We start from the raw sequence: 12,970 nt of genomic DNA on the forward strand, positions 1-12,970 counted from the left end.
CTCTTGTCCATTAGCTCCCTCCCTGTTTTATCAACCCCAGAAAGAAAAGAAAAGAAAAGACAGAGGACAGAAACATAAAGGTAAAGGAAAAGAAATTGAAACACATCAGTAGAGGCAGTAGTACAATTGCTAGTTGGCCATCTCATTTTTATGTTACAACTTTATTTACAGGGGTATGTATTCCTTTTCTCACTCTTGTCCTCTAGTGTGCCTCATCACAACCTTTCTTTCTTCATGTTCATCACACATATATTTGCTTTCAGAATCATGATAACATTGTGACTCTCTCTCATGGCCATTGACATCACTACTACTGCCCATAGAGTTCATGCAAAGTATGAAGCTTAATGTTTGTATAAGGCCATAAAGCTGCTAAAACTGCTGATTTGATCAAACATTTATCTGGAGCTGCATTAATCAATCGGCATTATCATTCAGCTTTCTTGTTTTCTACCTGTAAACATTCAGCTCCTTGTGCTGCAACATAAGAAAACAAGCTCTGATGTTGGTAGGCCCATATTAGCCTAATATATTCCAATTGCCTTGCCAACATAATCCAGTTGAACACTAATCAAACTCCCCACCACTTGGACTGCTTCAATCACATCATTATATTGGGTCAAATGCAGAGTATCAGTAAGAGAGTACTTCAATGGAATTGCCATACTTAGCTTTCTCTTAGCTGTGGAAATGCAGAGTACTTCAATGGAATTGCCATATTTAGCTTTCTCTTAGCCCAGAGACACAGAGAGAGAGAGAGAGAGAGAGGTTAAGGAAACTAATGACCAAGCTTTGCAAACCATGATGCTGAGCACCATCACATGAGGAACTAACAGAGCTCAGAAGCCATTGCTGTGATTCACCTTATATCATGTCAATTTAGGTAGGCACTCATCAGTCATCCCCTGCCGTGGCTAGGCGCATGATGGCAGCCACCACATTTGGCCTCTACTGGAGCAGTTGCAGGTGGGCAGGGAGACAGCAGAGCGAACTGCTTCCCTTCTCCCCTTCACCGACCCACCCACCCGTCCCATTTCCCACATCTTTTTTTGTTCCTCGCTCTCTCTCTCTTTCTCCTCCAATCCTTTTCAGTGTTACAGCCCACCACAAAGGTATTAATATTCTCCTCTCCTTTTGCTCCTTTGACAGCCTTCAGGATCTTTTGAAGGGGCGCACAGCCATGGCTGGAAATCTTCGGTGCAGGGAAATGATGGGCAGAGGACGGCCGCTACGGGCAGCTTTAATTTGGAGGTACGCTCAGAGGCATGTGTGGGGCGCGGCGGCAACCCGTAACGCTCCGGTCGCGTCGTAACGGGGACGCGTTCGGCGACTCCCTCTCTCTGTCATCCGTCGTGGCATCTACAGCTCCCTTTTATCGCCTTTTCCCGGAAAACGTTATCGCCGTTTCGTTATGGCGGGTTGGACGCTTCCGAAACCGTTTTATGCTTCATGCGTCTGTTGCGTTACGTGCGACAGCGAGGTCCTGACACGTGCCACGGCGCCGTTGTTGCATCGACCAGGACACGCGTACGGTCACTTTTTTTTTAGAGAAATAAAATATCGTAGCTGGATTTTGATTCCTAACAAACCATTCAAATTGTATTGGGCCTAATTGGGCCGTGAGGCCCAAATTCTCATCGTAGCCCATTGGCAGACAACATCGGATGGATAAGTCATTCGCTCGAAGCCCAATCTCGGGTGGATTCGGCCTTCCTCTTTTGCAGCCGGTCCACAGACTATCCAATCGACAATCGCCACGTCAATTCGATCAATAAAGTCAATGACTCGGGATTTGATCCGATCAGCATCTGCTGTCGTGCTAATAACTATACCCCGGACGACTAATTTCGTCGACGTCGCTCGATTGGACAGTCCTCGAAGTCGAATGGAAGCACAGGAATGCAGTAATGGCCATTGCTAAGGAAACTCTAATCAGGGATCTCATCTCATCTCGTCACCCCCAAAGCTATCTTTATCCGGTCTGCTCCACCCACACGCTCAGGGCCCAAAACCCTAGACGCCCCCTCCCCAAAGTACAGAGATCGCCTTCCGAGCAGAAGGAGAGAGGAGAGAGAGAGAGAGACAACTGTGTGGACACAGTAACTCACAGGACATGACGAGGGTAGCTGCCGAGAGACACCGACCAAGAGCCCGTCGGCTAGGCTTTTGGGGCACATGCACAAGGAAGCGGGTTGGCTTTAGAGATCGGTGCAGCTTGGACCCTTTTGCGGCACTGCACCAAGCTTTGCCCTCCTCGTTCGGTCCCATCCTCGCCTGCTCACTGTTGCTTGCTCACAAAAAGCCACGGGAAGCAGACTCACCTGTGTTCATCACAGGAGTTTCTTTATTAACGTCTTGTACTTGCACAATATACAATTGCCTTCCTTTGTCATGTCCGGCACCACCTTTGCCGGGGAATCCAAAACAAAAGTATGGCGGTAGATGTTTATGAATCACCAGCTTCAGCTGATAACGTGATTCCATCATGTGTTGCCTTCCGAACAGTGTCGTGCATTAGCAGCTTATAATCAAATCGACCGACAGCGGCTCTTCGGCTCAAAGAACGCAGCAAGTTCCAACCATCAGCAAAGTACTGCTTGTCTGCACAATTATGATGTTGAATGCCATTTGTTAACATTAGAACTACATCAAAAGCAAAAGGGCAGAAAAAGGTTCTTTGTATCTGGTTTGACTGCCAGTAGCTTTAAGAATAGTTTAAAGGAGCTCCATGATCACTTAGGGTGGACAATGAACATGCAGTTCAGAGATCTGGTCTGAGGAGCCTTGTAACCTAATTAAGAAAAACTCTGGTCGATAGAAGCAGCGGAAAACCTTGGAAGACACAGAATGAGGTGACACCAAACAGTGTGGCACATGGAGGGGCCTTTTGAGGAAGTGTAATGGGGAATCTTCATGACAGGGATCATCTTTGTTTGAGGAGAGCGAGTTCATGACATTCTCATCTTCGACAGTGCAATTGCTTAAAGTATGACAACCTGACAAACAAACATCACTCACTGGACCTTTTTGACTAAGGTCACCAACCAAGATGCTTCTGTTTGCTTAATGAAGCATCATCTCCTGTCTCATGCCCTCGTTTCTAGGGTGATGTTTAGTATTGGTGCAAGTGCATGGATGACAGATTTCTCTTGCAGATTATTCTGATTCCATTCGGGCGGTTTGTCCATTTGCCGCCGTATGATGGATCCACACACACACATCAGTAAATTATAAGGATGATTTTGTTCCATGGTAACTCCAAGAGGAGCAGCAGAACTGCTGTATGTTAAGCTGGGAATAGTTCTGATGACCAGAAGAAGATGAAGACTGCACGTCTCTCGATGCGATCATGTTATCCTGTTTCGGGTAATGGGAATGTCGATCGATGGCCTGCCTTGTACTGATTTGTTGCATGGAGTTACGTAGCAGTCATGCATGGTGAGTTGAGCTACGGTAAAACTCCCATGGAGAGGAAGATGACCGACTCTCACACAGATTTATCTCGAGGACAAGGACAAACCATGCGTAATGGTGAACGCGACAGAGGCAGACACCAACAGGCCTCCGCAGTCTCCGCTGTCACATCGGGTTCTGATGTGATAAGACGGCAAAGCCAGCCGAACTTTGGGCCAACCCTATGCCTGCATCCTTCGCCACACCGCGTATATGCTTCTGCTGCTTTCGTCTGAACCTGTCATTTCCTTCTTCCCATGGGTTCTCTGTGCCCATGCGTGCGACGTCAGCCCTAATGATTCGGTGCTGCGGTTCTTTGACCATTCGGTCTCTCGGTCCTCCCACATACCCACGCTTCGCAGCGCCCCCTTCACACTGCAATTGGACACCCAACATAGGAAACATTAGACTTCCAAGGTCAATGTTGACCAAAAGAGCCCACATCGCATGCAATATTTCATGAGAACCATGCGGAAGATAAAAGGTAGACGGTGTCATTTTGGTCATTTGAGTTTGTCCTAAGCAAAAGAAGACAGCCCCTTATCCTCTCCAACAAAGCTATCTATAAATACCTCACCCCACGCTTGTGCTGTTCAGGCATATACGCATAGTGTTCGATCTTTTTCGATCTTTCTCTCTCTTCTCCCATCTCTTGCACTCGCCATGGACGGCCGGAACGGCAGCCCAAACCGCGGTCTCGCCGGCGCGGAGCCCGTGCGCTCCCGCTGGACCCCGAAGCCGGAGCAGATCCTCATACTGGAGTCCATCTTCAACAGCGGCATGGTTAACCCCCCCAAGGATGAGACGGTGAGGATCCGCAAGCTCCTCGAGAAGTTTGGCTCCGTCGGCGACGCCAACGTCTTCTACTGGTTCCAGAACCGGCGGTCAAGGTCCCGCCGCCGGCAGCGGCAGCTGCAAGCCGCGGGCCTCGCGGCGGATCCCGGAGCTGCGATGCACGCACGCCAGGTCGGTGGTGCAGCTCTGTATGAACCGACCTCGACCGGCATGTCATCGAACAACTCGTCTGGTGGAGGCAGGCTCTTTGCTTGCTCTTCTTCTGCTTCTTCTTCTTCTTCTTCCTCCTCCTCATCCTCTAGCCTTGTGGGGGATGATGGAGGTGCCGATGATCTCTTCTTCTCTCGCCAGATGGGCTTCATGGAGAGTTGCCAGAATCCTTTTATGTGCTATCCTGACGTCGGTCCAATGAACTATCAGCCTGGTTAGCGCATGGCTTTGTGCTTACTCCTTTTGCATAAGATTTTAGTGGGTGCTCATTGGAGATATATAGTAGTAAGATTTACTTACACATATCACAACTAAATTAGGATTATATTTATTGTTTGGTTCTCGAATTCGACAGCTCGACAAAAAGGATTATGTCGACCTAAAAGCAAATGATTTGTGTTTCTCTGCTCAACTAAAAGGAGCTCCTTCTTTTGGAGTCAGAAAGAAGCATGTTAGCAAGCACTCTCAGCATCAACTAAATCGATCGTTCATGTTTTCTATCGATGATGCCTGTTCTTCTCCTAATGTCTTGTTGTTGTTTTCTTCTGTTGCATCGATGAGAAGCATGCTAAAGATTATTTTGAGGCAATAACAAGTGAAATATTGAGTTCACCAACTGCATGTTTGAATGCAGGGACCATCACTGTCTTCATCAATGGGATCCCATCAGAAGTTCCAAGAGGACCTATAGACTTGAGAGCTATGTTTGGCCAAAATGTGATGCTCGTCCACTCCTCCGGAGAGCTTCTTCCCATCAATGAATACGGAATTCTACTGCAGAGCTTGCAGATGGGTGAAAGCTACTTCTTGGTGAGCTTCTCAAAACAATTAATGCTTCTAATATCCATTTCTCTCTCTCTTTCTCTCTCTCGCTGTGTGTGCACATGTGTGTATACACATATCTTCATGTTTATCCGAAGAACAAGACATACCCCATGGTGTGAATAGTAGTACATGGAAATGTGATCTACTTCATTCCAGCTGAATGATCAGATTTTATATCACATATAAAAGTTTTTATCTTTATTTGATGCTTGTGTGTTATTTATGATTTGGAACTATATGCTATGCCATCAAAATAAGTTACTTCTTATCCATCTTCAAGCTTAGAAAGTCTCAAATATATGATATTTCACTCAGAGACCATTTAGTATTCCATGTTCAGTGGAGCTGATATTGGTCTGAACACTTCTGCTTTCATGCAATGATAAAGTTCATGAGAAAGATTAATATGATTTTTACCTCTTGACAGGTATCAACATCTACTTAATCCATGAGAAATGGCATCAGCAGAATCGAATGCCTCTTCCAGTGATCACAATTTCAGAAGCAATCTCACCTCTTGTCATAATTTAATGATCTACCACATCCTTATGTGTCTAATTATTACCATGGCTGAAGCTGTTTGTAGCTTTCCTATTATTATTTATCATTATGGTGTTGTATGCACTTGATAGTGTTTGCTGGAATACAGAAATCTTAATTGTATTTGCACCTTTGTTTCTTCAATTGCATTGGCAGAGTGCATCAAAAACACTACATCTTGGAACTACAGATCTCCCAAGTGTTCTGGATCTTACAATTAATTTGATTGAAGGAGATCACATATGTAAGAGGATGGATGTCTGATGTCTTCAATAAAATTGTATGCTTCAAATTAGTTTTTGTTTGGGTACAGAAGTCCACTGTAAACTCTGTTTTCATTTTGTTGAAAGTTCATTTCACATTCTATCTACATGAGTTGCCAACTTTAGCATTCTCTATTACATGTGGATCATCTTATCTAAGCCTCTTTGAGCAGCATCTAATTTACTTTAGAGGTGAAGAGTAAATTTCATGACACAGTCTGAAACTTTCATTGCTTTTGAGACCCACATATTGGCTTTGTCTTTGATACTGTTTAGGTCCTACACAGGGATGGACATGAAAGAGAAGTACAATACACCACAGGAAACAGAGATGTTTAAGACCTTGTAGTTTTCTGATGACTAAACAAGGAACAGGTGTTCTCTTCTTGCTAAGAGGAGAGACATGAGTTTTCTTTTGAGAAAGAAAGGGTTCAGGAACTGTTTAGAACAATTGGTCATAAAGAATTCAAATGAGCCAACAAACAATTTTGCGGCTGAGAACAAATGCACTGCTTTAACATCATTTGGTTCAGATGAAAATTTGATGAAGAAGAAGAGATGAAATGCTGCTCTCTCTGGTAGTTTTCAGCAGAGCAAAGTGGCCTTGATCTCAAACAGTTCTTCACCTTTGTCTGAGCTCAACAAGACAGAGTTAATTATCTGAAACAAAAGCCATGCAGTGGTTAACACGCAGTTGCTTCATTCCTTCTTTTTCATGTATCCACTGTATTGTTCTACCCAAAGATTCTTCCCTTCCAACCTGGTTTACTGATTCAGATTCACATGAGGATCTTACATGATCTCACATGGAATCTTGGGGGAAAATGCAGCGGATAATGATCTCTCAGATGCAATCAAGGAATCTTAATCTTCTTATTGACTTGATGCAGCTGGTAAATAAAGTTTTACATGTCACATTACAAGGTTGCATTTTTGAAGTAAAACTGAACTCTACATAAGCTTCTCAGTAGCTTCAGCCATCTGCTGAATTGTACAGTCTTCAATTCGCTGCGTCTTCCCGAACTAACATCTCTCTCGTTCCGCCTTGAGAGAGGCATATCAGTGTCATGGAGAGAGCAAGCTTTGTGCAAACCACCTTCCAAAGCAGTCTCTCTTTCATCTCTCTCCCGCCAAAACCGCACCTCAGGGAACCCCCATCCGCTCGGGTGCTCCCCGATCCGACACCGCGGCCGGCGCAGACCACCGCTTTGGCCGCTGTGTGGACGACGCCGAGATCAGCATCTTCGACGCCGAGCGCTACTACAACGAAGGCCACGGCGGCATTAGCGGGACCGTGATTCTCGACGGAGCGGGCGAAAGGTGCAAACTTTCCACCCATGGAGGGAGTTCTCGTTCTCCTCGACCGATGGCTACGCGAGGCACGGCCGAACGCGTTCGTTCTACTCGACTCCGACAGGCTCGTCGGAGGCCAGCTGGAATAGCGAGTCGGGGCTACTCTCCCACCCCGCCGTGCTCCATCGCTGTCGCCGCGAGCGCCTTGCTCTTGAACGAACCAGCGAAGCCGCCGTCCTTCCCCGTTTGCCGTCTCTTCGGCCGCAACTGCCCGTGTTATGGGAGGAAGTCCGTCGACGTTGATGAGACGTGCTCGGAACCCAAGAGCTCGATTCGCTCTGGTTCGGATTTGAACGCGTCGTCCACCGCCAAAAATCGCTGCTTTAGAACAGGGGAAATGGGCCTCAATAGCTTCCCGGACAGAGTGATGCCGGAAGAGATCAAGAACGAGTTTGGCTTCGAGGAGATGATAAAGGTTAGATAATTCCTGGAAATCGTCTCAAAAGTCCCAGCTTCTTAGCTAATTTGACTCGGTCCTTGCTTCCCGCCGAAGTTGGTTGCCGGATGGTGAATTCCAGCAGCCTATTCGGCTATTCCCATGTCTTCTCCTGCCCCGTGTTGAATCCGTCCTCTTTGAACAACCTCGCCGAAGAGCCACCACGAGAATCCCTGGAGGTCTTCTGGCCAACCAGGCATACCGCAGCAGCGCTGAGCACACCACCGGATTCACAACTTGCCGCCGTGGTTTTCCCATTCTCCGACCAGGTAAACCGCCGAAGTTTCACCCGAATCCCCCGCCAGACGACGACGTGGCGAGCTACACAAGCTCAGACCTTTTCGAGATCGAAAACTTCTCCACCCAGACGACCTACCGCCGACCCGACTCCCTCGACTCCCGCGACCATCTCCGTGGGGGCCTTGAGGCGGAGGTACCGCCACCGTCCAATGCGCCCAGCGAGGCGAGCGTCGAGTGGAGCGTCACCACCGCTCCTTCCGGGAGGAGCGCGAGCGCTGCGCCGCCACGGGCGGGAGGCGGAGATGCCGCGGTCTTCTGAGCTGCCGAAACGGCAAGGCGGTCAGCGTCGGCCCAATCCCACTGCGATTAACATCTCCGGTCGGATCGAATGCGGTGCGCAAACCCAAACCCGGTTCGAACGCCCTAAACCGGTCGGAGGCGGTTTAGAAGTCCAAAGTGACGTGTGTTGTCATGATTTCTATTTGGATTCTCTCATTAATAATAATCTAATGCTGAAAATTATTGGATTCTCTCATTAATAAGAATCTAATGCTGAAAATTATTGGATTCTCTCATTAATAATAATCTAATGCTGAAAATTATTGGCTTTCGCAATCTCTCTCTCTCTCTCTCTATATTTATAACGTTTAGATACTGCTATTTAATCTATTGACTGTATGCTGTGTGTCCTGCGGAGTACACATCTTGTGATACGTACACCAACACGAAGGTAACTCCAACAAGGCCAAATACCCTCAACTTTGTGCTGCTACAGCTATCGATTTCCAGATTCAATGTGTCACCGTCTTGTTATACCTGCCTGCATTGACAACACTGCTTGATTAGATTTCCATGGCTGCACGACACCTGTTTGTATAAATGCACCATCCAGCACCAGGCTAACAGAAGACTCCAAACAGGTGGGTCTCAATCAGATTCCACGTTGCCCCGAATCATGGAAGGGTTTGATGTGGTTCTTGAGCTTAGAGAAGACCACCTCCATGAATCATGTCATTTTGCTCACCTAACTGGCATGTGGACTCAGCCTCATGTCTCTCTGGAGCAGGACAAGCAGTCTGGAAACAGATCCATGCTTCTTTGTGTACGAGGATATATGATTCTGCTTTGCACCTTCACATGTGGGTGACCTGCTCAGGGCCTACTGATATGGGGTAAACCTTTAATCTTTTACTCGATTTGAAGAATGAGTTGAACAACCATGACTTCTGAAACTTGCATGTTTTAGTTACTGTACATATATTTTGTTTACATTGTGTTGTTGCTGGTTGTTCTTCTGGTCATTATTTTGACATTAGTTATCTGTAGTGTCATGACCAAAAGTATTTTGAGTTGCATTCTAGTGACATATATCTATATGTATATATTCAGCTTTTTGGAGTAACTATAGTTCTAGTTCAGTTCACAAACACAGCTAAAGCTTTGCCTACTGTATGTGCATCAATCATGCATAATACAGAATTTCTGTATAATTAATGCATTTGTACCTGAAGTAGAAATGTGTTGCTTTCAGATTGTGTGTGCGTCATGGAATAGTTATACTTCATGGGTAGTTAGCACTTGAAACATTTACCAGCTTCCAGTGCTATCTAAAAGAAATAGAAGAAGAAAAATCTTATCCATGTTAGTTTGAACAGAACTAAGAACTCACAAAAATGACTGCTTACAGTTGTGCCATAAGTTACATGCTTTCTGAGATGCAGAGAACTTACATGTTTTAGATGAGTAGGTTGGCTGGATATAGATTATAAGTTTGATACTCCCTTAATTTTGAAAGATTTTGTAGCAGTAGCCTCAGAGTAACAGCACTCCAGTGAAATGAACTGTCCAGGGAGTAAACTATAGATGTTTTAATAAGGAAAGAAAGAAAAAAGTATACCATACGATCGATGGATTTGACATTGTCCAACCCTCACAAACAATGAACCACACCATTGCTATTGGACTGATTTTTATCTGGTTTTCCCTTTTGTGAGTTGGTTTCCTGATCGCATTCACATTACAAAATTGCCTGAACAATGACTCTTTGATATCTAATACATTGTTTTAGATATTGAAGAACCAATCATTCTGATGCCATGTTGTTGACATTGAAATAAGGGTAACATAAATCTCCAGTTCTGAAGACTCTCATCATTATATTGTTAGTTGTTTCATTTATTCTAGAGTAGATTACATAATACAATGTGATCATTATATGTTGAGGGAGATTAAGAGATTATAAAGGCCATCCATGAGTTTGGTCCCTTCATGAGGTAGTTCCTGCACAGTCTAGTTATTACTGTTTTATGAGAATTAAAAGAGAGGGACATTAATTCCCACACAGAATACCTGGTCAAACACTTGGGCTCTTGAACCTTTAAAATTATCATCTTAATATATGTTCTGAAGTTGATTTATGCATCATGACTTGCACTAGTGGAGCAGCCAATCCACTAGACAAGCAAATTAGCAGCAAACAAACCAATACCTGAACGCACTACTTCTTGCAAGATGGAGAGTCAATTAAACATTCACAGAGAGACGAGAAGTAGTATTGCAACTTAAACCTGTCACAAACTACTACTCTTACTCCTGTAATTAATACACAGTAAGAGGCACAGTTCTTAGAGGTTCCAATCCTTTTTGTTCTGCATTTTTTTGCAATATAGTGGTTTTAACTTTGTCTCAGAAAAAGAAAAACACTATTTTATCTTTTGTTTTATAGTTAGAGTTGATGCAACCCTATTTTATCTTTTGTTTTATAGTTAGAGCTGATGCTCCCTCTTCAGAACCAATCATGGGCCAAGAAATCGGAAGGCTTTCTACTCTGTGTCAGCTTGACGGTCTACAGTAGTGGATAACCGTAGGGATTATTAGCCCAGGAGTACCCACATGAAACCTTGTCTTGAATTCCATGGTGAAGGTTCCATTGTGGCACTCCTGATGACACACAATAAAGGTCACTAATATCTATAAAGACATCAATTATAGTTTAAATCATAGCTTAAAAGAATTATAAATGACAATTTTTGTAGGTTGATAGGTTTAATTGCTACAATGTTGAACAAATCAACACTTAATAAGTATATATTCTCTAACCTATGGTGTTCCTCTAATTAAATTGAAAGTTGTAGAAAGCCACTTTGCTGACTTCAGCTCTAAGCAGATAATGCATGTTGTTTATAGTTGCTCATCAGCCAATTAGGATGTAATTCTAGAGCCAAATGTAAACCACATCTCTGTAAGTCATACATGTTGGAATTGAATTCTTTATCTAGAACTGAACTTTCATATAGATTATTAGCTCACATCCTTATCAAACGAGTCATTTAGTAATCAAATGTCCATGTTGTTGATGCTGAAACTTCTCTGACACAGTCTAAACCCTAGAGACATGTTCTTTGAGTTTATCTGCAGATCACAGCAATGAGGGCCAAGAGATGTTATATTCTGATCATGTATTGGACCAACAGAAAATTATATCCAATCAATGTCTGCCAAAGAAAGAAAACCACAGTTGAGGACAAGATGGGTCTGAGCAAAACCAGTGGCTGTAGTGTGTTTGCAGCCACTGATGAAAGCAATCCTCCTATCACATCTTGAACAACTGGGACTGGAATGGGCTGTCACTTGCTATATAAAGGTTTGCTTATAGAATCTTTCTTCCCCAGTATGCATAGGATGAAGTGATAGTTAGGTTCAGACCAATAGAATTTGTGTTCTCTAATCTCTTTGGACCAGTCTCCCATTTTGATCAAATTTTTGACATGATTATAGAAGTGGAATATATATTAAAATGAATCAAATGATGATAGTGTTCCATGTAAAAGACACCATACAGTCACATCTCAAGGGACTTGAATGTGTATCAACTCTTCAAGCTCTCAAAGGGAGCCACATATTTTGGAATGTGCCCCTTGAGCATATCCTCAAGGTGGCCCATGCACAACTCTACCCTGTTCATATATGGCTCCAAGTTGATTGACCTCATCCTCATCATTTACAAGAACATTTCACGTGTTGCAGAAATGCTATGCTTCTCACAGAAATCTCAATGTCAACCTTTTGGATTGCCCCTTCCCTAGCATGGCCCTCCTGAGTCATGAAGTAATAAGATCATATCTAATCTCATGTTAATTTTGAGAGTTAGAAAATCAAGATGTTGTAAGGGGTCCATCCTAGAACAGACACTTCCTTGCCAGTTTCTGTGCTCGTAATGATGAAAACAAATAATGATTTATGTCATGAGATATGAGAGAAACATTGATCCCGAAACGAAGGGAGTTTTGATAAGATCATATTTAGTCTCATATTAGTTATGTCTCTATCTCCTAGAGTTTGGGGGGCTTATCTAGAGCGGATAATTCCTCGGGTGCTTGCACCAGATAAAACCTATCTCTAAGAAGAAGAGTCACATCAGGAAGGTCAGGTAGGACTCGGCAGGTTTTAAAAGGCACTTTAAGACTTTGAGCTGCCAAACTTTGCTTTATCAACAGCACTGCAGAACAGGAGGAATTAGATGGCCTATGCAACATCAAGCATTGTGGTGAGTTTTGAGATATGGGGACTAACAGCAACAACATGAAGTTGTGCTTCAGAAGGTTTTCTCCCAACCTTCATAAATCAAGCGATAATTGGAACATCCATAAGGTAATAATAACCAGAGCACATAAATCAAAGACTTTATTCAAGTATTTTTCAGCTGGATTAAGTCCATAAGGCAATAGTAATACCGAATTGAACAAGGTATAGAAAGGTATGACAGTCATACCTTCCGATGAAGACATTTAGGCACAAGAATCATTTGTTTGTAACCAATACTAGAAGACAATAAGGTTATGCAAAACAATCCATA

At 43.9% G+C, this 12,970-nt stretch overlaps 1 protein-coding gene across 1 annotated transcript; it reads left to right on the forward strand.

Moving 5' to 3' along the window:
- Positions 1 to 4,068: 4,068 nt before the first annotated feature.
- LOC135639995 (WUSCHEL-related homeobox 6-like) lies at positions 4,069 to 5,877 on the forward strand. The gene is made up of 3 exons (XM_065154064.1): positions 4,069 to 4,672; positions 5,093 to 5,268; positions 5,711 to 5,877. Exons 1-3 carry the CDS (start codon positions 4,117 to 4,119, stop codon positions 5,726 to 5,728), a joined length of 750 nt encoding a protein of 249 aa, XP_065010136.1. The 5' UTR covers positions 4,069 to 4,116; the 3' UTR covers positions 5,729 to 5,877.
- Positions 5,878 to 12,970: the final 7,093 nt, after the last annotated feature.

The sequence above is a fragment of the Musa acuminata genome, chromosome BXJ3-6 (assembly GCF_036884655.1).
Source record: "Musa acuminata AAA Group cultivar baxijiao chromosome BXJ3-6, Cavendish_Baxijiao_AAA, whole genome shotgun sequence".
Classification (NCBI taxonomy): Eukaryota; Viridiplantae; Streptophyta; class Magnoliopsida; order Zingiberales; family Musaceae; genus Musa; species Musa acuminata.

Excerpts from the sequence above, each read along its gene's own strand:
- LOC135639995 (XM_065154064.1), top strand. The coding sequence starts at position 4,117 with ATGGACGGCCGGAACGGCAGCCCAAACCGCGGTCTCGCCGGCGCGGAG. Across the intron at positions 4,673-5,092 it reads TCCAATGAACTATCAGCCTG|GGACCATCACTGTCTTCATC; the intron begins GTTAGCGCATGG and ends GTTTGAATGCAG.